Source organism: Solanum lycopersicum, chromosome 3 (genome assembly GCF_036512215.1).
Source record: "Solanum lycopersicum chromosome 3, SLM_r2.1".
Taxonomy (NCBI): Eukaryota; Viridiplantae; Streptophyta; class Magnoliopsida; order Solanales; family Solanaceae; genus Solanum; species Solanum lycopersicum.
The window spans coordinates 64,873,058-64,899,897 of NC_090802.1; the positions used below are offsets into that span (position 1 = coordinate 64,873,058).

The 26,840-nt window shown below is 33.1% G+C and overlaps 4 protein-coding genes across 8 annotated transcripts; 2 read left to right on the forward strand and 2 right to left on the reverse strand.

Moving 5' to 3' along the window:
- The first annotated feature begins 8,216 nt into the window (after window positions 1–8,216).
- On the forward strand, window positions 8,217–13,732 carry LOC101267791 (uncharacterized). Its single transcript, XM_004235716.5, has 10 exons — window positions 8,217–8,542; window positions 8,828–9,081; window positions 9,348–9,582; window positions 9,765–9,934; window positions 10,821–10,963; window positions 11,113–11,290; window positions 11,427–12,006; window positions 12,260–12,372; window positions 12,657–12,900; window positions 13,235–13,732. Exons 2-10 carry the CDS (start codon window positions 8,900–8,902, stop codon window positions 13,460–13,462), a joined length of 2,073 nt encoding a protein of 690 aa, XP_004235764.1. The 5' UTR covers window positions 8,217–8,542; window positions 8,828–8,899; the 3' UTR covers window positions 13,463–13,732.
- Window positions 13,733–14,480: 748 nt separating this feature from the next.
- LOC138347716 (VQ motif-containing protein 8, chloroplastic) lies at window positions 14,481–14,936 on the reverse strand. Its single transcript, XM_069296031.1, has one exon. The coding sequence runs from the start codon at window positions 14,934–14,936 to the stop codon at window positions 14,481–14,483; it is 456 nt and encodes a 151-aa protein (XP_069152132.1).
- A 2,924-nt stretch (window positions 14,937–17,860) lies between these two features.
- On the forward strand, window positions 17,861–22,531 carry LOC101253469 (anamorsin homolog). 2 transcript variants are annotated; one of them, XM_010320314.4, is made up of 8 exons: window positions 17,861–18,091; window positions 18,641–18,788; window positions 19,351–19,505; window positions 19,582–19,665; window positions 20,278–20,437; window positions 20,531–20,664; window positions 21,204–21,278; window positions 22,242–22,531. In XM_010320314.4, the coding sequence occupies exons 1-8, from the start codon at window positions 18,089–18,091 to the stop codon at window positions 22,278–22,280; spliced, it is 798 nt and encodes a 265-aa protein (XP_010318616.1). In that variant the 5' UTR covers window positions 17,861–18,088; the 3' UTR covers window positions 22,281–22,531. The 2 variants fall into 2 exon arrangements, with proteins under 2 accessions (XP_010318616.1, XP_004235802.1); XM_004235754.5 differs by having other exon boundaries at window positions 17,880–18,091; window positions 19,585–19,665.
- Window positions 22,532–23,111: 580 nt separating this feature from the next.
- Window positions 23,112–26,524, reverse strand: LOC101251965 (zinc finger CCCH domain-containing protein 25). 4 transcript variants are annotated; one of them, XM_069295634.1, is made up of 6 exons: window positions 26,439–26,524; window positions 26,212–26,286; window positions 25,762–25,955; window positions 25,554–25,663; window positions 25,199–25,386; window positions 23,112–24,168 (listed from the first exon to the last, which is right to left on the reverse strand). In XM_069295634.1, exons 2-6 carry the CDS (start codon window positions 26,263–26,265, stop codon window positions 23,578–23,580), a joined length of 1,137 nt encoding a protein of 378 aa, XP_069151735.1. In that variant the 5' UTR covers window positions 26,266–26,286; window positions 26,439–26,524; the 3' UTR covers window positions 23,112–23,577. The 4 variants fall into 4 exon arrangements, with proteins under 4 accessions (XP_069151735.1, XP_004235797.3, XP_069151736.1 ...); XM_004235749.5 differs by having other exon boundaries at window positions 25,762–25,958; window positions 26,214–26,286; window positions 26,439–26,521; XM_069295635.1 differs by lacking the exon at window positions 26,439–26,524 and having other exon boundaries at window positions 25,762–25,958; window positions 26,214–26,415.
- Window positions 26,525–26,840: the final 316 nt, after the last annotated feature.

Sequence of the window (26,840 nt, forward strand, 5' to 3'; positions counted from 1 at the left end):
ATATACTTACTATATTTATAAATATAATATATTTCACTATTATTATGCGTACAATATAGTTAATTTATTTATATTGCTACAATTCAAAACTAATATATTTCGTAAATACAAAAACTATCACTGTATTTTGTTATCACACGCGACATTATCACCATATATAATTTTTTCTGAAAAATGAAATAGACACAATAATTAGATAGCAGGGACAAGAAACTCAATAAAATTGAAATGTTCATTTGTTTTATTAGAACTTATAACACGCAATATATATAAACTGTGACTTTCTAGCCACTATTAATAATCTGTGCTTGAGGGACTGAAAAACAGTAAATTAGGGGATAGAACATAAATCAGATGGATGTTGCCAATTCATTGGCTAAATGATTAATTTTGAGAAAGATTGCAAATGACAAAATTCCAAACCCCCTTTATTCCTATTTAAAATCTTGAGGACCCCCTTTATTTTTTTTTCAAAATTCCAAATAAAAAACAAATAGAAAAAATAATTAATAGTATTGATATTATTTATTTGTATAAGATGTAAATGTTTTAAAGGCAGATACGTTGTATGAGACAGCTTGAAATGGGACAAGTGGGGGTTATAGGCCAAAAGAAAAAGGGTCAATTATCCAAAATTTCACTAAAATGTTATATAAGAGATTAATGAACCTTCAAAGCTACTTTTGTTTTTTCTCAATTCCCACTAATAAATAAGAAAAAAAATGAACATCTTTTCAAGTTGACTCTCTTTTGACCAAAATTTTGTTGCCTGGTTTGTTGGAGTATACATGCATAAGGAAGGAGGAACAACATTTTTTGGGGACCTACTAATTGTATACTTAACAAATTGGATAAACATATATGGTAGATCACATAAGATTCAAGAAGAGACATATTTGGCATAATAATACAATAAATACATACTTATAATGACAAACATATACATTGTGTTTTGCCAAAAAAAGAATTACTCTATCGAGTCATTTAAATTATATTTACACATGATCGATCTCCTTGGAATAAGACAGAGTATATCCCAATAAAATCCACTCTAGTGACGAAGTCAAATTTTTCACTAAGTGACTTATGTTCAGTGACGTTCATATTTTAATATATTGTATAAAATGTATTTTCTCAGTTTCAGTTTTATTGATGGTATTTTGAGGATGAAAAAAAGATTTTTGAAATTTGTGACTGTCATGATCTCATTAAAGATAAAATACAAACTTTGAAGTAATTTTTTCTTTATTTTTTGGTTCCTCATCTGATGTACGGATTGATTTTAGATCGCGTAATGCAGGATCTATTCGAAGGTGAAGCTCTCAACGTAATTTTTTCGTACTGAAGACTCGAACTTAAAATCCCTAATTTAGGATAAAGTAGTTCAACCATTGCACTACAATCCATATTAATAAGTTTGAAGTATTACTTTATTTGTATTGGTTACTGAATATAAAATATGTCATTCTTTTTAAACGGATTATAATTTTTAGTGAAGTTTTATGGGTGTAAGTAATGCACATGCCCCAGTGACAAGTAGGTAAGTTGGGAAATAGCTAGCTGGGACAGATAAGAATTAGAAAGGGAATTAATATGCAAAATTGGGACAAATTCATGGATCCTTAGCACAGTCTTTACTTTCATCACAAAAAAGCCTAAAAAATTGGGAATATTGTCGACTGTTAGTATGTTACCATCACTAAATTAAAATGAATATGAAAGGTTCTAATTAGTTTCTTGTTGCATGTTCTTTTTCTTTTTCCTTTTTTCTTTTGATTAATTATTACTCACCCCGTGAAAATATATATCTTTTTCGAACTCCGTCTCAATTTACATAATATAGTTTAAATTTTAAAAAATTTATGATATTTCAAGTAAAGTTTTTTCTTGTTGTTTTCTGATATCTGTATCGATATTTATTTATTGGTCCGGAAGATTCTTATTATTATGACATTAGTAGAACATGAATCCTACAAATGTGGACCCTAAATCGGTGATTTATAATAACAATTGAATTTGTCTAATTAGGTAATCAAGTATAATTGAATTGTTACGAGCAAATATTATATGTTTGATGCTATATAATTTGCTAAAGAAAATGATCTTATATGAATTGTAAAATTATGAAATAAAGAAAGAAAGTAATTAATCCTTATGCATTGTTACGTTCTCCGGCGCAATTATCAGGAACCTCATAAATAAATAAGCTAATAATTGGCGATAAAATTTTTTAAAAATTATAATCTTAAACGTGTCATATTACGTATGTAACGTAAGAATTTCGTGTTAAGGAGAGATAGGAATATGCATATCTTTTTTAGAACGAACTAACTTAAAAAAATAATGTCAAACAAAATACTCCCTCCTATCCTATTCATATTTATTAAATCTGTGAGGCAATACATACTCACTATGAAACCATTGGAGGACATAATTCGAACCATATTTTCCATTACTATCGTTTGTGAAATTATAAATATAAAATTTTATTAAAAAAAGAAAAACCATGTTAAAAGAATTTAACATTTCTATTGAAATTTGAACAATTATACTATTTGAAACAATGAAAAAAGATCCAAAAATTTACTCATAGATGGAGGGAAAAAAAAAATTCTTTTTTGTTCTCACTTTATTATCTCACTAGTCTGTTTTAATACTTGAAAGTTACAACATATTTGGATTGACTTTTAGTTTTTAACTTACGAGCTAAATCAAAATCACAAGTTATTTTAAGTTATAAGCATTTTTAAATTTATTCAAACACTTTAAAAACACATTTTAAAATACTAATTTACATCATTTCATTTTTTTACATAACTAAAGTACACACATGGGGTGACCGATCACCGATGATGCTGTAAAAACTAAGCCTAAGAAATAAACCATGGTGAAAATTGTACTCCATGTGGACTAATTTAGTACTTTATAATGGGTTGGTGATAAAATATGTCAAAATGATCTCTTAACCACGATATGTAATACTTTTGTGAGGAAACAGAACACTCACATACTTAAGGTTTATTTTTGAAATTTAAAACAATTTCATGTGTCATTTTATATTTTTTTTTCAATTAAGTTGGTAAAACGAGATGGATATCACATGATACTTTTAGCTATGGACTATACGTTGGGCTCAAATCATTTCATGTAATCTTTGTTCTGAACCTATGAGCCCATAATGAGCTTGGCAAAAATAGGTATATTCTATTTGAAATCAACACCTAATTGGATATTATCTACAAAAGAGACCTATATAAAGGTCGTGTTTAGGTAGAGTGTATTAACGATACTTGCTTAAATAATATTTATATTAGTTATGCTTGTATTAATATCTCTCTAATTCATAATCGCAATCACGACAAAAGAAATCTCCGTTTCTGAAATATGAAGTCGTAAAGGGTTATGGGGTTGAGTGAGTGACTTAAAAATAAATATTTAATATAGTCAAGTGTGGAGTACAAAGCTGAAACAGATTATTTGGTGAGAGCATTGTCAGTTCAATATATATTGGCAGTATCAAAGTTATCACAAGTAACATTAGAATAATAAATACTACCAGATATCTTTCTAGAACATAAAATTAAGTCCTTTTCACTTGTACAAAAATAAAAAAAACTTTCCATTTAATTGAAAGAAAACTAAAGGGACGGAGATTTCTTTTGTCGTAATTGCGAATTAGAGAGGTATTAAAGATGAGATTAGAGATAACCAGCGATTACAAATCTTCCACATTTTGGTCGGAAGAAGATGAAATCCGGCGAAAAAAAAACATAAATAACAAATTTACAGGACTTTCTAGTTCTTCAATATATAACAGTAGAGTTCAATCAAAACCTAGTTAAAACGAAAAAAATATAACTAATTTAATTATTAACCTCATTAATAAATTAATTTCGTTTTTTCATAAATAAAGAGTTTTGAAATGAATGGCAAATATGAGCAACTTTCACATATAGCAAACAAAAAATTCATATCTGTATGATATAACAAAATTTGCATAATTGCGCTCCATAGCAAACATAAAACTGTATAATTTGCTATACATATACAATTGTATAATTCGCTGGCCTAAATTGTATAATTCGCTGGCCTATTTCGCTGCAATTGTATAATTTGTTTTGCATACAGTTGAATCGAATTAAAATGTATGTATATTGTATAATTATAAGTGTATAGCAAGAAGATATATGTTTTTCTCGCTTTATACAAAAACAGAAGCACAATATATACATTTCTGTTGTATAAAGCTAAAGAAAATTGTATTTCACTGCAATTGTATAATTCACAATTGTATAATTCTTTGGTCTTTTTCTTTGCAATATTTGAAGTAAAATGTTTGTAAATTGTATAATTAAGTGTATAACACGAAGATATACATTTTTACATGTGTATATACAATTTTCTCTCGCTTTATACAAAACAGAAACAAAATTATACACTTCTGTGTATAAAGCGAGAAAGGCGAGCGAGAATGGAGAGTGGCGAGCGAGATTTTTGGGAGAGAGACGCTGGCAAATTTTAGCTAATGTTTGTTATGGAGCACAATTAAATCAAACCCTAGCTATTCTATTTAATTTAGGTTATTAGTTTGCTATTATATACAATTTTCCCAAATATTAATTCCCTGATTTTCTCTGGTTGGTTGATTAATCCCTGATTTTCTGTAAAAATATAAAAATAAAATAAATTCAATTCTCATCCTCTCTCACATATTTCTTACTAAAATCTGATATTCATGCCCATCACTTCCGATTTTCTGTAACTAATACATAACAACTTTCTCCAATTATTGAAATATCAATTCATATTTTTTTTATCATAAAAGTACTTCAAAATCAAACTAAAATTCTAATCGTATCGTAGAAATTTTATTAGTAGTTAAAGTAATCTTTTTGCAATCAATTTATATACCAATTGCATATACTAATACTTGGTAGGAGAACTATTTGAGCAAACCGTAGACGACCTTCACACACCTCCAATTTACAAGTCAAACAAGGTTTATCACGAGCCTCAGGTGGAAAATCAATAACACATAGAAATTGACAAGGATTATCAGGACCCGTTTGATCATGCGGTATGGTATCAAATGGAATCATGATATGAAATCATGAAATGAAATTGAAGTTTTATTTGGATATGCGATATAAAATTTTAGTGTTATATATTTTTTTTTATAAACATTAAAATCTCATAACTTGTAAAACTACTAAAATAACCCCAATTGTTTATTCAATATTATCAAATAAATAAAAAATCATAAAATTGTATAATAAATTATCACAAAGTTATTTGTACTCCACTTAAGTAATTGTTTCATCAATATATTTGAGTAAAAATGAAACACCTTTCACTGGCTCTTCAAGATTTTATTACTCAAGAATCGTGAAATGTGAGTTAAAGTGACTATATTTTAGTGAGAATAATAAATTTTATGTCGATGAGAATAAACATTTTTAAAAAGTAATGATGTGATTATAAATTTTATTTACATGTGAAATAAATGGTCAGTAGATATAAAATATGAGTATTGTTATAACAAAATATAAACTTGTGGGTTAATTTTTATATTAAAATCTAAACGCTGATTCTATCTCATGATACTATATCGTAATATGATATTACATGGCCAAACGCCTACTTGTGAATGGATCAAATGCAAGAACACAGTCAATCACATCATTTCTCTCATAAGTGTATGTATAAAACATCCTTCCACAGGCATCAATCGAAGTCCTACGAGTTAAAATATTCAAATTCTTAGACGAAAATATGTGGATACTAAACTTGGAATAAACCTTAACACCAAATACTGGCATGGAGTATTATCCACAGAAGTATACTCAATCAAGAAACGTCTTTCACTACTCATATAATATATGAGTTGCTTTCTAGACGAGTCTAACGAACGATTCACTGAAAATCTTCTATTGTTGGTTCAATTAAATAATTAAATATTATTATAAAACAAAATAAAGTGAATCAATTAAGAAAAAAATAACTTTTTTATGTAAGATATGATAGGCAAAGACTTAATTAATAAATTTTAATGGACTTGGACTTGTAATTGTTATAGATAGATTAAAATTTACGTGTTAGACTTGAGAAAATGATAAAGTCAAAATACCAAAATTACTTAAAATTTTAAAAAATATTTATATCTTATTTATGAATAATATATAAATAATTATAAAATTTCTATATCTAATTTATCAGTTTGATTTAGTTGTTTTTTAATAAAATTAAAATCAAATCAAATAGTATTAAATTTTTAAAATGTAAAATTAAATCTAAACAAATCAAACCAATATCAATTTTATAGTTCTGCTACCTAAATCAAAATCTAACTTTTTCATGTTTCTTTCGTAAAAAAAAGAAACAAAATCATCAGACCACTGACACAATTCTTTACGCCTCAAATAATATTAAACTTGCAAGATAAAAAACGTGAAATAGGTAGTTGCAGCTTTAACTACAAGATTAAAAATAGCTAAATCAACTTTTGACATAAATAAATAAAATAAAGGAGTATACAAATAATTTCAATTAATTTTCGCAATCAAAATAAAAGGAGACGATAATGTGTAGAACACGTGAGCTATCAAACTACAAAACAAACACACGTTTTTGTATCATTAAGTTTTGTAGAAGACCTTTTGATTTATTCTTATTATTTTCTTTGGTGTTTTTCTAGTAAACTGATAAGCGTCTTGATAAATTTTGATACAATTTTCTTTGGTTAGTAATTTAGGGGTGTGTTAAGTAGACAGGTTAGGTTGAAATTAAAGAATTAATATTAAAATTAGTCGAAATAAAAATCAGATTAGATTATAATATGTTTGAAGTTACTATGGGTTTAAATAAACTTAAAAATGATGTTGAATCACAAGTTGCCCAATAAATCTATTTAATTTCGATAATTTTAACATATTGTTATTTAACATTTATGACCATATTCTATATTTCATCTCAAGAGAAAAAACAAGTTACAAATGAATATAAAATAGACAATAATTCATAAAATTATTATGAGAATAGACAGTATACTAATAGAAATAAAGATTTTTAAAACGGGTTGAAATTTAAACTCAATTGAAATTTCTTTAATATGGATTAAGACTTGAATGAGTTGAAATTTACCAAATTCAAATTATCTTGTGCTTAATCCATAAATTTCTAGACCCAATTTTCACCAAAATTGATTTCTTTCTTTCGCATATGTTTGGTAAAGAGAATAATGTTATCCTTTGAGAATAATAAAAAGTTGATTGTGTTCAATTGAAACATGAAAACGTGACTAAATTAATCCTAGTTACTCTCCTGGACGGAGTGGAAGAAGGGGAGAATTCTCGAATGCGAAAAAGGATCCAATGAATTTGAAAAAATTGAATAAGTAGTCGTAGAGTGGCCAGAAGGGTGACTTGTTTGTCAACTTTTTCACTATCACCCTAAAATAATCAAACTTTGCCTTACGTAAAGTTGTCAATATACTTGGTATTGGCCATAATTCACAAGAACATTACGTAGTCTTAGTAAGAAGGGGAAATGTTAAGGATTTACAGTCTCTTCTCATCGATGGACTCCTGACGTATACGAAGGAATGCGATTCGTTCGAGAATTTTTTACCTCTTTATCTATGTTTGGATTTTCCAAAACTCCATGGACATGCAGAATAGAAATGATATTCCCACTCGGACCAAGATAAAATTTTTACTTGTTCAAATAACAATTAAGGTGAAGAGGAACGACGAATATCTCTATAATAAAAAGATTCAGATTCATTTTGCAAGTTCGTTATTACGGATAATTCCTACAAATGATCAAACTAATGATGTAAAATTTTTTACCAAATTCAAATTATCGTGTGCTTAATCCATAGATTTCTAAAACCAATCTCACCAAAATTAATTTCTCCAAAAGCCATATTCAACTCTTTTAACCAGGTTTGATAAATTTTTTTTAAAGTATATTATTTTTTGATGAAGTTTTATTATATATTTGAATATAGGAAAAATATTATTTTTTTTTCAATAAAGTTAATTTATGATCATAAATTTTAAAATTTATTAAATTTACATATTAAAAAGTATCCTTATAACATAATAATAACCATAAACATCAGCAAAAATTAACAATATTAACAAAAACAGTAGAATAATCCATACTCAAAACTTATTATTAGTTCAAATATAAATTAGTATTGTCCCCAAAATTACATACTTTTTCTTTTATCTGCGTGGTTCACACTTCACACCACCAAAATCTTTTCTATAACCGTAGCTGCTTTCTCACAGTTTCATCTCAGAGTTTTAACTCTCACAAGACGACGACGCCATTATCGATCTGATTGATTAGTCTTTGTCTCTTTCCATCTACAACAAGACACGCACATACTCACCTATTCCCTGTCTCTATCTCTTATCAAAAAATAATCATACTAATATATGAGTCGGTGGACCTCAATATCTGCTTTTACACTGCCCGATTTCGCACAACTAACTTTCCCTATTTCTCATTCACACTTCTGCCATTGATTTTACAGGTATATGCTCTTTACTCATCTCTTCAAACAATCTATTGGGGTTATCGGAGTTTTTTTTATAAAACCCCTTTTAAGTATTGAATTGACCCGTATCAAAGAAATTGATGTTTATCGCTTGTAATAGTTGATTAGAGTTTCAGGAGTTAGTCTTTAACTGTGATTTTTCGACTATGGGCATCTGTGAAAGAAGTGATTTTGGAGAGTATTCATGACCTAGTGTTTCTTGTTTGTGGTGTTATGCGAAAGCTTGGGGGTGTTTCATATTGTTGATTTTTCGTAATGCAGTGGTTTGTGTAAGGATTTAAGTGGGTGATTCCTGTTGGTTAATGATCTGAGGAGGAGGTTTTTTGAATAGCAATGGTTAGTAAAACCAGAACTATGCTGGAGGGTCTGGTTAAAGAGGGGTCGTTTAAATGGTTGACTAAAACCCCGAGTTCATGTGATGAAGATTCAGATGAGATGGGGTCTTCATCCACTGGCAAGAGTTGGTTGCCAGAGCTATCCCCTGCTGCAAATGTAGTTATCCGAAAATGCTCAAAGTAAGTTTCCGATTCTTACTTGTCTTTCAGGCTTCTGCAGTTTTAGGTGAATATAATATGCCAAATATCAAACAGGACTTCCATTTTGTTTAACTGAGATGTTGTATCTAGATACAGTGTAGTAATTATTAACAATATTGATTGCCGCTAGTAGATTCAGCGAGTGAGCTGACGGATGCATTTAGCTGTTACAAAAGCATTGAGTTGGTTGCCAAGTTCCAATTTAGATTGCGTAATATGAATAACCAAAATCTGATTCTATGCAGAATCTTTGGTATTTCCATGAGTCAACTTCAAGAAAACTTTGAGGCCGAGGCTTCTGAATCCATAAAGCATAAATCTCAGTATGCAAGGAACTTCTTGGAATACTGTTGCTTCAGGGCTCTTGCCTTGTCTATACAAGTAAATGGTTACCTAGGCGACAAACAGTTTCGACGCCTTACATTTGACATGATGGTTGCATGGGAGTTTCCAGCAGCTTCAAGTCAGCCTTTTGCCAGTGTATGAATTGCTTTCCCATGTTTTCCTTAATTCCACAGAATGATTTTTTAGTTTGTTGAACACCACTGAACCTTCCTTGGTTGTGTGGATTAATCATGAAATTCTTGACTAGTCCATTAGTCACGTATTGCTTGTTGTCCTGTGTCTTCTGGGTTATTTACTGGCTTTCCATTTAATTGTAGATGGATGAAGATGTCACTGCTGGTCTTGAGGCCTTTTCCCGTATTGCTTCAGCAGTTCCTATAATTTCCAATGCGATAGTTACTGATAGTATTTTCGGAGTGCTTACATCATCAACAGGCGGTCGACTTCTATTCTCAGTCTATGACAAGTACTTGACCTATTTGGAAAGGTAATACCAACTTCGGTATTTTATTACTTGCAAATTCTTGAGTTCCATGCTTTTCGAGTTTTATCATCTTTATGCCTTTTGCTGCTTGCTTCAGTATGTGGTTCATCTTCCAACTAACTTATCAGATCATAGGTTCTAGTGATAGATTTTCATTTCTAACCTGGGTAATGTAATCAAGGTAAATAACACAAACAATTCTACCAACACATGACATAGGTACTTGAGTTATTTAAGGGATCACAAAATGCTGTTTAGCCCTGTTATTATATATACACATGCTTTAGGTACTATATAAACTGGATTCGTGTTGCCATTTTCTGAGTATACTGCATGTTACCCTTGGTGGTATGCTGTTAACAGCTAATAGATCTGGTATATTATAGCGCGCCTGGAGGCAGAGTTGAAAAGGTTCCTCACATTGAATAGAAGAACTGACACAATTCCCCCCCTCCCCCTACCTACAGGTCCTACACACACACAAAATGAAAGAGTGAATGAGTGCCCCTCTATATCTATTTGTGTGTGCTCCTTCTACTTTATTTTTTTGGGAATGCTTAAATTATAGATTATAGGCTTCTTTTGTTATCATTTATATCTTACCCAAGTTCAACTTGAGAGAGGAGTGCCAAGTTTAAATGTGTTTTGGCCGGGAAGACTATCCTATAAGCCTATGTGTGCTTGCATAAGGTTATCCTGCAGTTCCACTATTGTCGGCTAATACTTTCGTAGTGGTGAGATTGTAGTGGTCTAGTTAGTTACTTTGAAGTGTAGTGAAGTGATGTGATTCATAATGCGTATCTTTTCTTAACTGTTTCATTACAGATCTTATGAGAAGCCCCTTCATAATCATTGGTTGAGAATGTTGCTTGTTTGGGAACTTTTTCAGGGCAATTAAAAAATTTAAGAACCAGTCTGAGTCATCCCATCTGTCTGCCTTACGTACAACAAGAGGGGAGAAAATTCTGGAGCTAGATGGGACAGTGACAACCCAGCCAGTGCTTGAACATGTGGGAATTTCAGCATGGCCTGGTATGTTTTTGCGAGTAGTAATGGTTTTAATTGCTGGAAATTCTGATCTGCAGAGATGAAAGGGATGATATCATTTGGAACTTGTGCGGATTACGTGTATCTATTAGCCTAGTTGATATATTTCATGGTCATGTATTTGTGATTTTCAGGTCGGCTAACTTTGACGGATCATGCTCTCTACTTTGAGGCACATCGTGTTGTATCTTATGACAAGCCAAAGTTATATGATCTGTCAGATGACTTAAACCAGATTGTTAGACCTGAACTAACTGGACCATGGGGCACAAGACTCTTTGATAAAGCAGTCTCGTACAAATCAGTTTCCTTGTAAGGCATGCCACACGATGACTCCTGTGTGGGTCATACTTCTCTGCAGAATTTGTGTATTTCTTCTACACTATAAGATTATTTTCTAGTTCATGCAGCCTTCAAATTTGTTATTGGTCTTTGGAAAATGTTGTAGGTCAGAACCTGTTATAATGGAATTTCCTGAGCTTAAAGGACATACACGCCGTGACTATTGGTTAGCCATTATTCGGGAAGTTCTACATGTGCATCAGTTCATACTTAAATTCCAGATTACTGGAATTGAGCGTGATGAGGCGCTTCTAAAAGCTATATTTGGCATATTGCGAGTACAAGCCCTGAAAGATATGAGCTCCAAAAATTCACTTTGCTATGAGGATCTTCTTATGTTCAATGTATGTGATCAACTTCCTGGAGGAGACCTTATACTAGAAACAATTGCAGATAGGTCAACTGTGAGGGCACTGGAGAGGACAAACTCTCCCAAACCTAAAAACAGAATGTACTCAATTTCAGCTTCAGCCCTGGCTTCCAACTTGGGTTTAGTTTTTGGGACAAGTTCGCATGTTCCTAATGAGCCAGGAATTGTTGTGGGTGAAATTTCTGTGGGGGAGATGACTCCCTTGGAAAAAGCAGTTAAGGAATCCAGAAGCAACTATAGAAAGGTGGTGCAAGCACAAGCTACGGTTGATGGGGTGAAAGTTGATGGTCTTGACACCAATTTGGCAGTGATGAAGGTAATTATAACTATTGCGGCTTCAAACGAGACAGTAGGGTGAAAGAGGATAAACTGAATTATTTTGCCATTTTATTGAGGAAATCGGGAGTGGGTCTTTAAGAACTTTTATGAAGCTGCCTTAATATTTACATAGCACAATTTTTTTGAACAGAACCGTTGGAGTATCTCTTTACAACAAATTTTCGTTTTGAGCTGTATCTTTAAACTGAGTTACCTCACATACTAATCCTTTGAAATTCGTTGACATGCAGGAGTTGCTCTCTCCTATGATGCAACTTGGGAATTGGATTCTTCTTCTGGCTTACTGGGAAGACCCTTTGAAGTCCATGATTTTCTGTTCTGTTTTCTCATTTATTATTGTCAGGTAGTTAGTTAATTTTATCTGTGTAATGTGTCCGATTAGATTCTTTAATTATTCAGTCTTTTCAAGTCCTAAGAAACACCCTGGTTCTCAAAATTCATTGCTCTGTTCCCTTAATTTGTGGCATTTCCAACTAAAAGCTGGCCTGATAGTCTTTGTTGAACTGCCTTTTGGTATTCTGCTATGTTTCCTTGTACACTCCCGCGCATGGATGGAATTTGTTGAAAATGTGGTGGTTGGAAAATATTCACTGATGTCCTCTTTCTTTCTCTTTTTGTTGGTTGCAGGGGATGGCTGTGCTATGCCTTTGCACTGTTGCTAACTTTTTTTGCCGTCTTTTTGGTAATAAATCGCTGCTTAAGTCAAGGCAAGACAGTTGATGAACTAAAAGTAATGGTTCCACCTTCAATGAATGCCATGGAGCAACTTTTGGCTGTTCAAAATGCAATATCTCAAGCTGAAGAACTAATCCAGGATGGAAACATTGTTCTTCTCAAATTTCGCGCTTTACTTTTGTCTATCTTCCCACAGGTTTGTGCAAATTTTACTAGTTTTCTGTTACTGGAACAATCCTATTAGGAAAGTTGTTTAGTAAATAGAGGTTCTTAACTGTCATGAATGAACAAGTCTTGTGGTTACTGAACCCTACTCTTTTTTTAATCTGAAAACTTTGGTTTGCTGCTGAGGCTGAACCAGGATGATACAATGAAACGTTCCTAGATGTTTCTTTCACATAACAGATTTGAACTCGTGATAGGAGTTCGAAACAAAATGTCTTTGCTTGACTGTGACTAACAGTAGTTGCATTTTTATTTGGATGTAGATAATATGAATTGTGAACCATATCTTGTTCCTGTCATTTCAGGCAACCGAGAAGTTAGTGGGTGTTTTTTTGGTTTCGGCACTAGTTCTGGCATTCTTACCTTTGAAATACATAATCCTTCTGACTTTTCTGGAACTCTTCACAAGATATTCACCTATCCGGAAAGCAAGCACAGAAAAATGGTCTAGAAGACTAAGGGAATGGTGGTTCAGTATCCCTGCGGCTCCTGTAGTTCTTGAAAAAGCCAAAGAAGACAAAAAGAAGAGATGATGAAAATCTTTTGACATACGATCCATCCGCGGAGCAATATCCTAGTATGTCCTGTGGTTGTACATTTGTATTATATGAGAGAAGATAAAGATGTAACTTTCACTGGCCTTGGTGAGGTCTCCATTAACGTTTGCTTTTAGTGTTGTATCACTGTCTCTGGGTATTGAAAACTTATTATGTGTTGTATCCTACTAATCATGGGTTATAAGATCGGATTTCTTATCAACATTTTGATTTTAAATCATCTAGAGAAACAATTGGCTTGGTTAACTTGAGATTCTCATCATTATCTTCATGATCTTATTGTCCTCAGTGAAATTTGAACTGCAAAATCATTCACAGCCATATAAAGAGTGTAAAACATCTTATCCGATGTAATCCCAATGTGGAGCATGAGTAGTAATGGTTGTGGGTAGATTTACCTTTATTGGTAGAGATATTTGAAAGATCCTCACCTAAAATAAAGCATTTATACGAGTGCACGATAAATGGAATTTACTTATGCCTGGTCAAGTTTCGGACTTTAAAGCATTTATATGTGAGTGTACGAGAAATGAAATTTACTTATGTCCTGAATTGCGAGTCATTGGGCCAAGACTCCAACAGGACTAGAAGCTCCAGCGAATGTCATTTTCGGTACCACCACTTACCTTTTCATAATGTTCCAATCGAACTTTAAAGCATTTATATGTGACTCGTGAGTGTACCGGGCCAAGACTCCAACAGGACTCAAAGCTCCAAAGAATGTCATTTCCGGTTCCACCACTTCCCCTTTCATAATATTTTCGTGAAGTTGAAGCTCTAACGAATGTCATTTCAGGTATTACCACTTTCCCTTTCACAATGTTCTCGTGAAGTTTTTATCAACAATAAAAAATTGTATAGGTATATTATTAACTTGATGATAAAACAAAAGCAAGTATAGATGATTAAATGAATACTGCATGCATTCCCCTGAAATCAAAACGGGAATATCGAACATTTATTACACCTCAAACAAAAAATAGTCCTAAAAAATCTATTTGAAGTAGAAAGAATCGGTATAATTACAGAGTGGTTCATAAGAAGCTGAATACAGGAAATCCAAGTCAGTATCTTCATTTTCATTTTCATCAATAGTGTGAGGCAGATCAAAAATGGCTCGTTCCTGAGGAATGCAGCATGAATTAGTTCCGATATTATTTGTATCTTGATTAGTGTTAAGCGGATCAAAAATGGCAGCTGATGAGGAATCAATCCCGGCATCGCAACTGTTGTTGTCATGATAATTAGTATTTGGGTCAGAATTATGACTCGAAAGACCAGTGAGTTTTTGGACTAATGCCCTAAAATCACAGGGATTCGTATGAATAATTTTGGGGGAATGAGTATAAATTATAACGGGACGATGCTGGTTTAGGAATGAGGATGAAGGGGATTTTTTGATGTAAACAGAGTCCTTGTTCATCTTCAATGGAGATGTTGGAGGCTTCATGGTAATTGCTGCCAAGGGTGGGTATTTACACTAAAATTTACTATAGTAAAATGATTTAATAACATCATAATAATACATTATTATTATTATTATTATTATAACTAGAAGAGATTAAATATTTATGGACAAATATATATCACGTATTTTTAGAGTTGATGTGGGTAAATTTTTACCTAGATTATATGTGAGAAGAGAATGGAAGATTTGTTAGGAGGATGGTGTGTGAGTGTCAAATACAGCTGATTTGTAGGGAAAATGAGGTGAATATTAGTTTAGGCCAAGGAGACATCATACTCTCCTAGGACTTTTTGCCTTTTATATACTAAAATTCATTTATTTATTTTTTTATTTTAAAAAAAAAACTAGTATAAGTTATTTAACACCCAATCTAGTTAACTTTAGTTGAAATATAATATGTTCCATTGAAATATAATATGTTCCACTGAGAGTTCCCACCTATAAAAATAACTAACAAATTAAAAACAAATTCAAAATGATAACCAATATAGTAAATGTTTAATTAGTTCTTATGCTTAACTTACATAAAGTTAAAATATAATATGTTCCACTGAAGAGTTCCCACCTATAAAAATAACTAACAAATTAAAAACAAATCCAAAATGACAACCAATATAGTAAATGTTTAATTAGTTCTTATGCTTAACTTACATTTCAAAAGTTAATTTTTCATTATATTAATCAATGATGTCTGATTTGTGCTTAACATCTGCTACGTGGACAATTTTGATTTTTGGAGCCCTAACATCGGGTGAGACGGGTCCTGCTTTGATACCATGTTAAATTAGGTCTTGGGCTTAACTCACACCCCAAAAGCTAGCTTTAAGGGAAGAAAATTGTCCAAGCTTATAAAGAGTCCACACATCTCATTAACCATTGGGACTTTTTGTCATTCTTTAACAGTAAAAGTATTAATACTATGATGAATCAATTTCGATGAGGTTGAGACAAAGCTTAATATAAGTTTTATTTTGATAACTGATATAAAAGTATCTAGTTAATTGATATAAGTTCTTCTAAATTATGTGTCATGACCCGCCACATTAACCTTCAAATTTGGCATAAAAATGAAGAGCCGCAAGAATGTAGAGTTATGGAGAGGTTAGTGAAAAATTCTAGAATTTTTTTAAATCTTTTAATAGATGATTCTAGAATGCATTAGAAAATATCTTAGAAAACTTTAAATTTCTATAGACTAGTATTCTAGAAGAGGAACTAAATTATAAATAAGTAGAGACTTGTGTCCTAATTTTTATTTATACTTTAGCCTTAGGAAGTAGTAGTATAAATAGAGGCCTCTTATTTGTAAATCATCCAACCTTAAAACAAGCAATCCAAACAAGTTGTAAAACAATATACAAAGCCTTCTCAAAACTCTCTTAGTCTTTCTTTCACTTGTTTAGCGATCTCAAAATTCTCTTGGCCTTTCTTTCAATCTCTTAGCAATCTTAAATCTCAAAGCTCTCTTGGTCTTTCTTTCATTCTCTTAACAAATGTAAATCTTAAATTTCAAAGAGAAAAAGTCAAATATATTTTTGGATCACTAATAATAAACTATTTTATTAGACATACATCATTATCCTATATACTAATTTTACCTCTACTTTCAAACAATTACATATATCATCACTTTTAATATTTTATATCATATATTATTGAAAATATCATTCTTACCCACCTCCCTTAAAACTAGGATTGATTAATTATATTTACGCTTAAACTTTAAAAATAGTGTTTTGATTTAAAATAAATATCATTTTTCTCTCGTAAGAGAGTATGAGAGAGTATGAAAGGGAATTGCTTGCTTACCTTGTATACTAAAATCAACCAAAAAATTTCGTGCACCTCTCCCGTCGTAGGGGCAGTGAATAACACCGATTGATCAACATGAAACAACTATCATTGCGGTGAGTTGTCTTGACCAGTCATGAACTTAACAAAAAGTTTCAATAAGCAAAGATTAATGCATGTTTTTGACACATTATTGATATATTTAATACATTATTGATATCAATTATATGTATCTAGTTTTAATTAGAATATCTTATTAAGTATGTATATATCTAATTAATATACGGATATTTTACGTATTATTAGAAATTTACGCATGTATTTGACACAATTTATTCGGTCATGTATCCGAATCTTGTAATATGTATCTAGTCTTCTATCATGTATCTTAATATTATCATGTATATTTGTTATGTTATTACAATGTATTTAGCTATTTTTATATTTATTTGAGATACATGTTTTCGGATATAATGTATGAAATTGATATGTTTTTGTTTTTTATTAATAATATTAATGAATTTATTATTTTAAAAAATAATAAAATAAATTTAATTAAACATAGATATATTGCTTGATCTCCACCTTATATTAAGCGATTTAATTAATTTAAATTTCCAGAGTTAATTGTTCAAGTATATTTAAAATCCTCAATTACACATCTGGTTAAAGAAATTCGTTATAACTAATTAATTTAAATAAATGAAAATACATATTTCTATTTTAAAATTAAATATATGTATCTCATAAATTTAAACTTATGTATCAAAAAAAATATGATAGAAAAAGTAATATTTGAAAAAATCGAAATATTAAAATAGGGATAATGCACAAGTATCCCTCGACCTATGCCCAAAATCTTAGAGACAAACTTATACTATACTAAGGTCTTATTACCTCCTGAACTTATTTTATTTATAATATTCTATCCCTTTTGGGCCTACATGACACTATTTTGTAGCCCAACAATAATTAACTTTTTTTTAAAACTAGTGTCACACAGGTCAAAAAAATAGAAACATTAATATAATATAAATGTGTCTCTAAAATTTCGAGTCTACTTGTACATTTTCTCTATTAAAATATAAACACCAAATAAGGTGAGATTAATGTTTAGACCCGACCCAATTAGTTGAAGGCGGTTATAACCTAGTGCAAAGGCGGTAGTCGACAAACTTACAGAAAGAGAAAAGTATAAATTGGTTTGAAGACAAATAAAAAGCAGATACATTTGTCCACTTTTGACCCGCACTTCTGACTTCACCGCCGCACAACTCCGATCTCCGATCATCCATCGCCTGAAGTTTTTTAGTATTTCCGATTCAACTGTTTTCTTATTCAATATGGTGAGTTTTTTGTATTTGTTCTTTCTTTCGAAATTGAACTTTCCATCTTTCCAGTGTTTCTAGAGCTCGTATTTATTTTCTTTTTATCGTGAGTTTGTGTAGAACTTTATTAGGTTAAAATCAATGGGCAGAAGTAACTTGTATGTGCTAAGTGTTTATCTCTTATCAGTTCTTATTCCGAATTGGAATGTACACAGTTAGGTCAATTTATTGTGATAGGCTCATCATTAGTTAATGAACGATCTTCACATGCCTATGTTTGTGTATTCGCATGGGTAAACTAACCTCCTTTTCAAGATTCTAGTGTTAGGGTGTTGCATTTATGTACCTACAGCATAAAATTGTGGTAGTATAAAAGAAATTGAATTAGTTTTCCTTGTTTGAGCCTCAATTTGGTCATTTTGCCACTTCTTTAGGGGAAGGTGGAGTGGGTTGTTTTCTTGCTAACACGGTTCCATGAGATGTTAATGTTGCAAACTTGTTCTATCTTTTAGTTTTGGGGATGTATGATTGTTTTTTCTCTAAATTCGGGTTTTCATTCTTTTGTAGGACGGTCAAGTTGGAGATGGTAGTATATTGGTGCTTGTCGAGGATGTTATGGTACCAATTAGCTTGGTATACAATGCCATCAGTATCTTGAAGAAAGAGGGAGTTGAGAAGTTGGACCCTATGATTGTAACTCAAGCTTCAACCCAGAGTAAAATTCTCTCCTTGATGTCTGCTAAGTGATACTTCTCTAGCTTGCTTATGCTGTGATCACGAGTGACTCAATTTTGTTTTCTGTGTCAATATTCTGCTCACTTCTTTTTCAGCAGTCGGATGTTTATCTCTTCATTTTGGGATGTGCGTCTATATGGATTTTATGATTCTCTTGGCTTCTTAAGTCTGTTCCTATGTTTATACTATCAAAGAAAAAGTTTATTGCAATGTTAAAACATATCAAAAAAAGATTGCTATTGGTTAGGAAACAGAAGAAAATAGCTGCTCTTCTTTACCATAATTACACCTTTAAAACATGAACTTTTGTTTTGTTTTCTTTGTGTGTGTGTGTGTGTAAGAGAGAGAGAGAGAGAGAAGCATGTGTGGAGAAAGAAGTTCTCAAGTTGGTTAGGAAAGAGTGCAAACTCGTCTTTTTTTCCTTTCTGTTTTCCCTCTCTGCGACCTCTACTTAATCATCTTGTAACTCTATCTTGTAAGTGCTTGTCCCTTGGCCATGATGATGTATTCTTTTTTCCTATGTTAAAATCTGGTTATTACAGGTCTGACATCAGTGGAGTCTGCATCTAGGGATATTGTTGCTCTCATATGCAGGTCCCTCGAGTTTCCTAGTGATAAAATGTGTGGGGACATCTCAAGAGTGTTGAAACCAGGTGGAACAGTCCTACTTAGCCTAAGTTCTCAATCAGTCTCGAAGGTGTGTGAAATGTCTCTTTGTACATACTTTTTCCGTGGAGAACTTGTGTGGGCTCTGAACTGTCCTTTCGGTATAGCAGGCAAACTCCACCCACGAGCGCAAGTTATTGTTGGCTGGATTCTCTGATGCCCAGTCATCTGAAGCCGGCCACTCTATCATGGTTAGTATTTCATCCATGTGCCTTATATCTTGCTTCTTTTCTTCCTCCGCATGCTCGCCACTTTAATGTTACTTTCCTTGTTTTAAACTGTGATAACACCTCGCTTTATAAATAAAGAAGTTTTGATAAGATTCTTAACAGCTTTTTTCATGGCATTAGAGTCGTCCATGGCTTTATATAGGTGTGCTGCTACTCTAGGCACTGAAGTGATAATACGGTTTGATCTTTATTCAGTTTTCAACTGCGACCTGTGGTTTTATTGTTATTGGTGTGGCCCTCTTATACACTGATGTTCTTTAAAAGTCTTGAAGTTAATCTTCATAGTGACAGTATCTAGTGTTTGATAGTAGTCTTTTTGGGTCGGTTCAATATTCTATGATGGTCCCAACATTGAGATCTAGAGAATACCTAGTTTTAGAGAACCTCCACCTGTTCTAAATGATTAATTGAGTAGTCAAATGAAATGTGCCCGGATGAAGTGGAATGCAATTAGAGGATTCACATAGCCAACCTCAATTAAGTTGGGATTGGGGCACAGATGTTGTATAAAAAATGTATAAAAAAGCCTTGAAGTTATTGATACGACTTATGGCTGATTTAATCTGTCAACAGATAACAGCAAAGAAACCTTCATGGAAAGTTGGTTCATCCTTCTCTATCAAGAAAATCACGAAAAGTTTACCGAAAGTTCAGATTGATGATGATTCAGATCTCATTGATGAGGATAGCCTTCTCACTGAAGAAGATCTGAAGAAACCTCAATTGCCAAATGGTAAGAGAAGTGCAATAAGGTTGTTTATCTCTGACATTATTAGTTTTATCAGTAGTAGATTGAACTCAATTTGTTGCTCACTTGCTGGTGTAGTTGGGGATTGTGAAGTTGGAAAAACAAAGAAAGCATGCAAAAATTGTTCGTGCGGACGTGCTGAAGCAGAGACTAAAGTGCAACTTGGGCCAACTGCTGAACAACTGGATAATCCTCAGTCTGCTTGTGGCAGTGTATGGTTTCTTCTACATCGATATTGTCTTATAGTTGATTACTCTTTTTGCCTAACTAGTAGATCCCTTTGAGAAGCAAGGGAAGTATGATATTTCCACCCGGGAGTCAGTATCATGGTTCCTTCTGATCCCTATAAAATGCAAAAAAAAGAATTGGCTGCTATGGATGTAAGAAAGGGAACTAAATAACAAATGATAACAATCATGTGTTTCATTGGACACTATCTCGGTCCGACCAACGTGGTTGTTCCTATTTCATTTTCTTATTTCAAGCTCTAAAGCACTCCAGTTTTATAGGACTGAGTACATTAGTTAAGTAGTTTCTGCTGGTAAATTCAAACCAAGTGCATGACAATTGTCAATATTGCCAAATTTGTGCATTCGTTAATTGATTGATGTTTATAGTGTGATTAATAGACAGCTGAACAACTAGTTGGTTTCTTTCTTCGTCCTTATCATTCTCGATCTTCCTTTTAAGTTTTTGCATTTGGTTCTCTTTTTAATTAATTTTTTTTGGGTGACATCTTCTATGTTTACAGTGTGGTCTAGGTGATGCTTTCCGTTGCGGTACATGCCCTTATAAGGGTCTTCCTCCATTCAAACTTGGTGAAAAGGTACATGTCAAGCACAAGCTTCGTTTCTGTTCTTTTTCTCTGTGAGGTCGGTTGTGTTATACTGGAATAAGTTTCTATTAATATATCTATTACTTACTAGAGGAAAAAGATTGCAGTATACGGGAAGGCACAACAATTACTAACATTTTGTAATTCAGACGGCAGTGTTAATTGCAATGGGACTTAAGTTTTTTGAACTCTGAGAACATGTGGAAGAAGTGTTGCAGTGTTGCAAAGAAGGGGGGGGGGGGGTCTATACTTGTGATGTTTGGGAAACATAATATGAGAAGGGAATGATCAAACTCTGCACAATGTTTGTTATTATGTTCATCATGGATGTAAAGATCAAACTGTATACTTAAATCATTTGAGTTGTTTGACATTGTGGTGCATCTTCATTTGGCCTAGACATTCAAGTTCTCCATCCGTTGTTGACTGCATAGTGCAGTCTTTTTTCTAATTGGTCTGATAAATGATTTGAGTTATTGATGTCTTTTCCCCCACCGAATCATTGAAAAACGACATTCTCTCTTATCTTCTGGTCATTGATCATACAGCTGCTGTTGTTTCTTTTGAATTCTAAATGAATTAAATTTTAGATATCATTTACTTTCCAAAGAATAATCTCTAGGAGATGGACGTAGTGAATTCTCGGGGGGTAGCTAGCATTATCTTTCATTATAAAATTCTCGATGACCATTCAGCTTGATAGTTTATTGAACATTGGTGGAGCCTTGGCCATCAAATTGATGCTACTGAGGATTTGGTTGGTGGTTGGTTTGTGATTCTTGTTAAAATGTGTGTCATTATCCAACATTATCATTTAGGCCTATGACACTTGATGAGGTGCTTCACTGAGGGATGATTTTAGGGTAGTCCTGATCGTTGTTGATTTTATTGTGTTCTTGTTTGCATTGTGATAGTATTGTGAGAGTCTGACACCGCTATGTCTCTCCTTTGCAGGTTACGCTTTCCGCGAGCTTTCTTGACGCTGATATCTAATTCTGGATGACAACATTCGATTGCAGGAACTGTTGCACTGATATCAAAAATTTGTTTGTTTGTTCTCTTTCGGTTGATGTAAGATGAGAGAATTATGTACTGTTGTCGAAGGAAGATGCACAAACAGTGTTCTGTGAACTGCTGTTGGATATCACTCGGAGTTGTTAGAATAGACATGGTTTGACATGACAGGACTCAAAAGAGTTCGGAAATTTATTTTCTGATCTTTGAAGCTGTTCTTTAAACCTCTAGTCATTCTTCTCTCTGTTTCTTCAGTTGTTTATTGGAGTCCTTTTTCCGTTCATTGCTTGATGGAAGAAAAAGATGGGCACTAGGATTAAGCTAGAGGATTGGTCATCTTGGAGTCATTTCTGTGGAAAAAGACTGTCTTTAAGTGTGGATGCAAAATCAAATTCCTTTCGAGTCAATTCTTGACTCCACACTGCGTAGTATTGCTGATAAAGATGCCTCATTTGTCAACATAATACTATCCTTGTTTCTCAATGTTAGTCTTCTAATAACTCATGTTCTAGTTCGAAACAGTGCAATGTGGTTGATATTTTTAAGCTGACAAATGATGACTTTGTCCTTTTATTCAAGGACCAGAATTCAGTCTGTACCTCAACATAAAAAAAGCTTCAGACTTGAGTCCAGCAGAACAACTGTACCATGAGCAATGTCATACCTTTGTGTTGTTGGTCACCTACAACTGTAAAAGCTATCGCAAAAAAGTAACTAGACAACTGGTTGCAGTTCGATCATAATGACAAGCAAACCAAGAAACAAGGGCCAGTAATCCAAATAAATGCATTACTCAACTTATAGAGCAGGTAAAGCTAATAGGTATCGCGCTGAAAATTAGTGAATTGTCAAGTTCTACAACGTTGTGACAAGTCAAAATGGGATCTCACGTTCGAAGAAGTTGAGTTTCATGGAAACTTTAAGAATACCAAATCAAATGTAACGGAATATTTTGTTCTTTCAAGCCAAAATGGAGAATCAGCTTATAAGTACAGTAAATGGCAACTTGTATCCTTCCAGCAACTCCTTTAATTGCACCGAGATATTTGAGATGCTAATACTCGCCATCCCTTGTATAGAGCACAAGAGGCCGAGATTCCGATTCAGGTGGCCCCTTTCTGAGACAGCTCTTTCATGTATATAGGTAGATCACCTTGGCCGTCAGATATGGCATTGTACTTGAAATTGGAACTGAAGTAGCAAAATTTAATACAATTCAGTAGTCATCTAAGCACCAGTGCAAGGCATAAAGCTGAAGTCAAAAATCAGGGGACCATCATCTATGTGATCTTTGCCTCCGATCTTCTTCATCCCGTCCATCACGGTGGAGGCGAGATCGTTTCTCCATTTCCCTGCTTTCTCTTTTTTCTGTATGATAAGATTCAGATTCATATCTTTTTTGTCTTCTTTCGTCTTTCCTATCATCGTATTCCTTTGAGATCACATCATCATGCCTCCTAGATTTTCTCCCAATAGCTTCCCCCGAGTCTTGTACATCATCATACCGCCTAGATCTTCTCTCCACATGTGACCTATCCAGATCATCTTCTTTGTAATTACTTCCCTTTTCCTTCCGCTCTGACCTGTGCTGCTCGACATCTCTCTTATAGTGATCTCTTGCAGTTGAATCTCTCTTATAATGATCTCTTGCAGTTGAATCTCTCTGCTCATGCCTTTCTACATCAGTAATTTTTGCTTTAGAATTTCTTGGATCTTTATCAGAGACTTTGACCTCTTCCTTGTAGTCAGGCCGAGGAGGCCGACCCCATTGGCCAGATCTTCCATCCTTCTTAGAATCTTCAGCTTTATCATGGGCCCATCTCGAACTTCGATCTTCCTCAGCACCCCAACCTGTGTTTGCAGCTCTCTAAAGGCAAAAACAAAATGACTTTTAGTACCCTATATATATAAAAAATGTCTTAAAAGTTTAGAAAGCTGAAATCTCCAAATGGAGAAAGAGGGTCAAGAGATAACAGAGCGTTGTGAGAAAAGAAAAAATCTGCTTTCCTGTTTCATTTTTACAGGAAACTCGCATGATCACCTTAGTTTAGTAAAGCTTCCAGAAAATAATCAGCAGACAATTTTGAAAGACAAAGGCGCTGCTTCTCCAAAAGAAAGCTAGAAAAATTGTGCTATGCAAGGAAACTAGCAGCAGTTAAGACCTAAGATCATAAGAAAGATAACCCAATTTCCTAATGAGGTAATGAGAAAAACTCCTAACTATGGAACAAAAGACTGTTAAATTTTGATCTCCTTTAGTTTTCATTCCAGTTCATCGACTGCTACTCACTACTCACACCCTTAAGTGCAGGAGAACAAATAAATCTCATTTCAACATTCAACAGCTTGCTCAAGATATTGGTCAAAACTAGGACTATTGGGTTTCACTACCTTTCAGACTGAAGTTTTATGAAATGGGAATGTTACCACCTAAATGCAATGATATGAAGAATTACACAATCTTAAGCGATATTCGATCATCTTCTCCCAGAACACTGGGATTACATGGGGATTACACCGGGTATGTTGGTGTTTTCTCCAATACACATGTCAAAGTCAAAATCGTCAGAGGAGTGTGTGTGTGTGTGTTTTTGTTCTAAACCGACAGAGGAGTGTGTTAGCCATCCCTAACATATTCAGTCATACATTTGAAGAAGCTGTTGCAACTATTACCTCCTGGTAAAGCATATGTCTAGATACTGCTGTTGAACTCAACTTGCAAAAACTACAACACACAGACTGAACCAAAGCAACATGCATTATACAAATTCAGAAGTGACTACACTTCCCAAACTACTATCACAACCGAAATTATAATAACAATAACATTACATAGAAGATGACATATAAAGAAACAAGACAATATACAAGAACAAAAGGAAAGACTAAGAACAAACCTTCTCATCGTGAGAGAACTTGCAAGCAGCACCACGATTGCATTCACCCCTCTGGAAAGAACGACAGACCCCTCGCTCCTCCCTCTTTTTCCTCTCTGTCTCTTCATCCTCTTCTTCTTTCTTTTTATAGTTGGTAACATGATCGACTCTGATTATTCTACCCAGGATCTGAGCACCGTTTAAGTTATCTACAAGTTCAATACCAAAAAAGTGAGTTACCTAGCCAAAATATGTTGAATAAAGTAACCTTATCTAAAAGCTTATCATCAGTTAAAAAAACGATAAATCAAGCACTAGAAATTCTTTCTATGGTTGAAGCTAACAGAAGAAAAGAAAGAGAGAGATAGAGACATACCCACAGCGAGATTCGTACTCCTTTGATCCTCATAAGCAACAAAAGCAAAACCCTTTGACTTGCCAGTACCTTTATCTCTAACAAGATTGACATCAACAACCTCCCCATACCTAATTAACATCGAAGAACCCATAAGACGCTTCTATTAGATGAAAACAAAACAAAGTGGGCAAGGCATGAGAAATGCTCAAAGAGTAAGATTACTTACTGGGCGAAAACAGCTAGGAGATCACCTTCAGTGAGGTCAAAAGGAATTCCGCCAACAAATACATAAGCTGAATCTTTGTATCTAGCATGCCAGGATGCCTGATCGGAGATCCCTAAAGATGCTTCTTTTGCATTAATATTTTGAATACGCTTCACTAGCGTCAACGGATTCATTGCAATATTCCAATTCCTCAAAACCTAGGTAGTCGTCATTAAGTAAAGGATTAAATAGTTTATTCTGGAGATATCAAGCATTATCTACTTAAATCCAACAAGATACACTGTTAGAAGAGACAAACATGAACATGTGAGAAATTAATACGCTACTCGACCTAAAATTAGCGGGGGGTTTTTCAATTTCAATCAATCAAACAAAAGGCACGGAGCATAGAAAACCTAGGGTTTTGAACTCAATAAGAAAATCTGAGCTCCGGTAGTCGGAGAAGAGGATACCTGTTATCCGGCGTGATTTCGTATTTGGCCGAAACAGAAGCTGAAGCAGCATACGGTTTCCTCCCCGCAGAGTCTGCCGAAAAAAAAAGAAGATTCTAATTTTCAATATCATTTTTTCAAATTGAAAATAAAAACATTTTTTTTCATATTATTTTTCAGATTTGTCATATTTAATTAATCTCTAAGAAAACAAATTCCTTTTAAATGAGAAAAATTATTTTTTACATTTCAAGTTGATTATCTCCTTTCCACCCATTCTATTCCTCCAACCTTTCACCCCTTTGACAATCCCCCTTATCCCGATTCTCATTTTTATCCTACCTCCATTTTGTTTTATTAGATAAAATATAATTATTTTTAAAATAATATTTTTTATTTATTTTTAAGACACTAAAAAAATAAATAAAAATCTGTTTATTTTTCAAAAAAATATTTTCATTATAAATCGTACCAAAAACACCAAAACAACCCTGGATGGGCTTTCAGGAAATATTTGAGCCCAATGAGACGGGATCAGCCCACAAGATCATCCAGCTTTAACAAAGAAAGAAAATTGTATAATACGTTAAAGTTTTTGTTGAAAGAAAACATTGGTGTTTCAAAGCAAAAGCAAATACATCTTAAGAG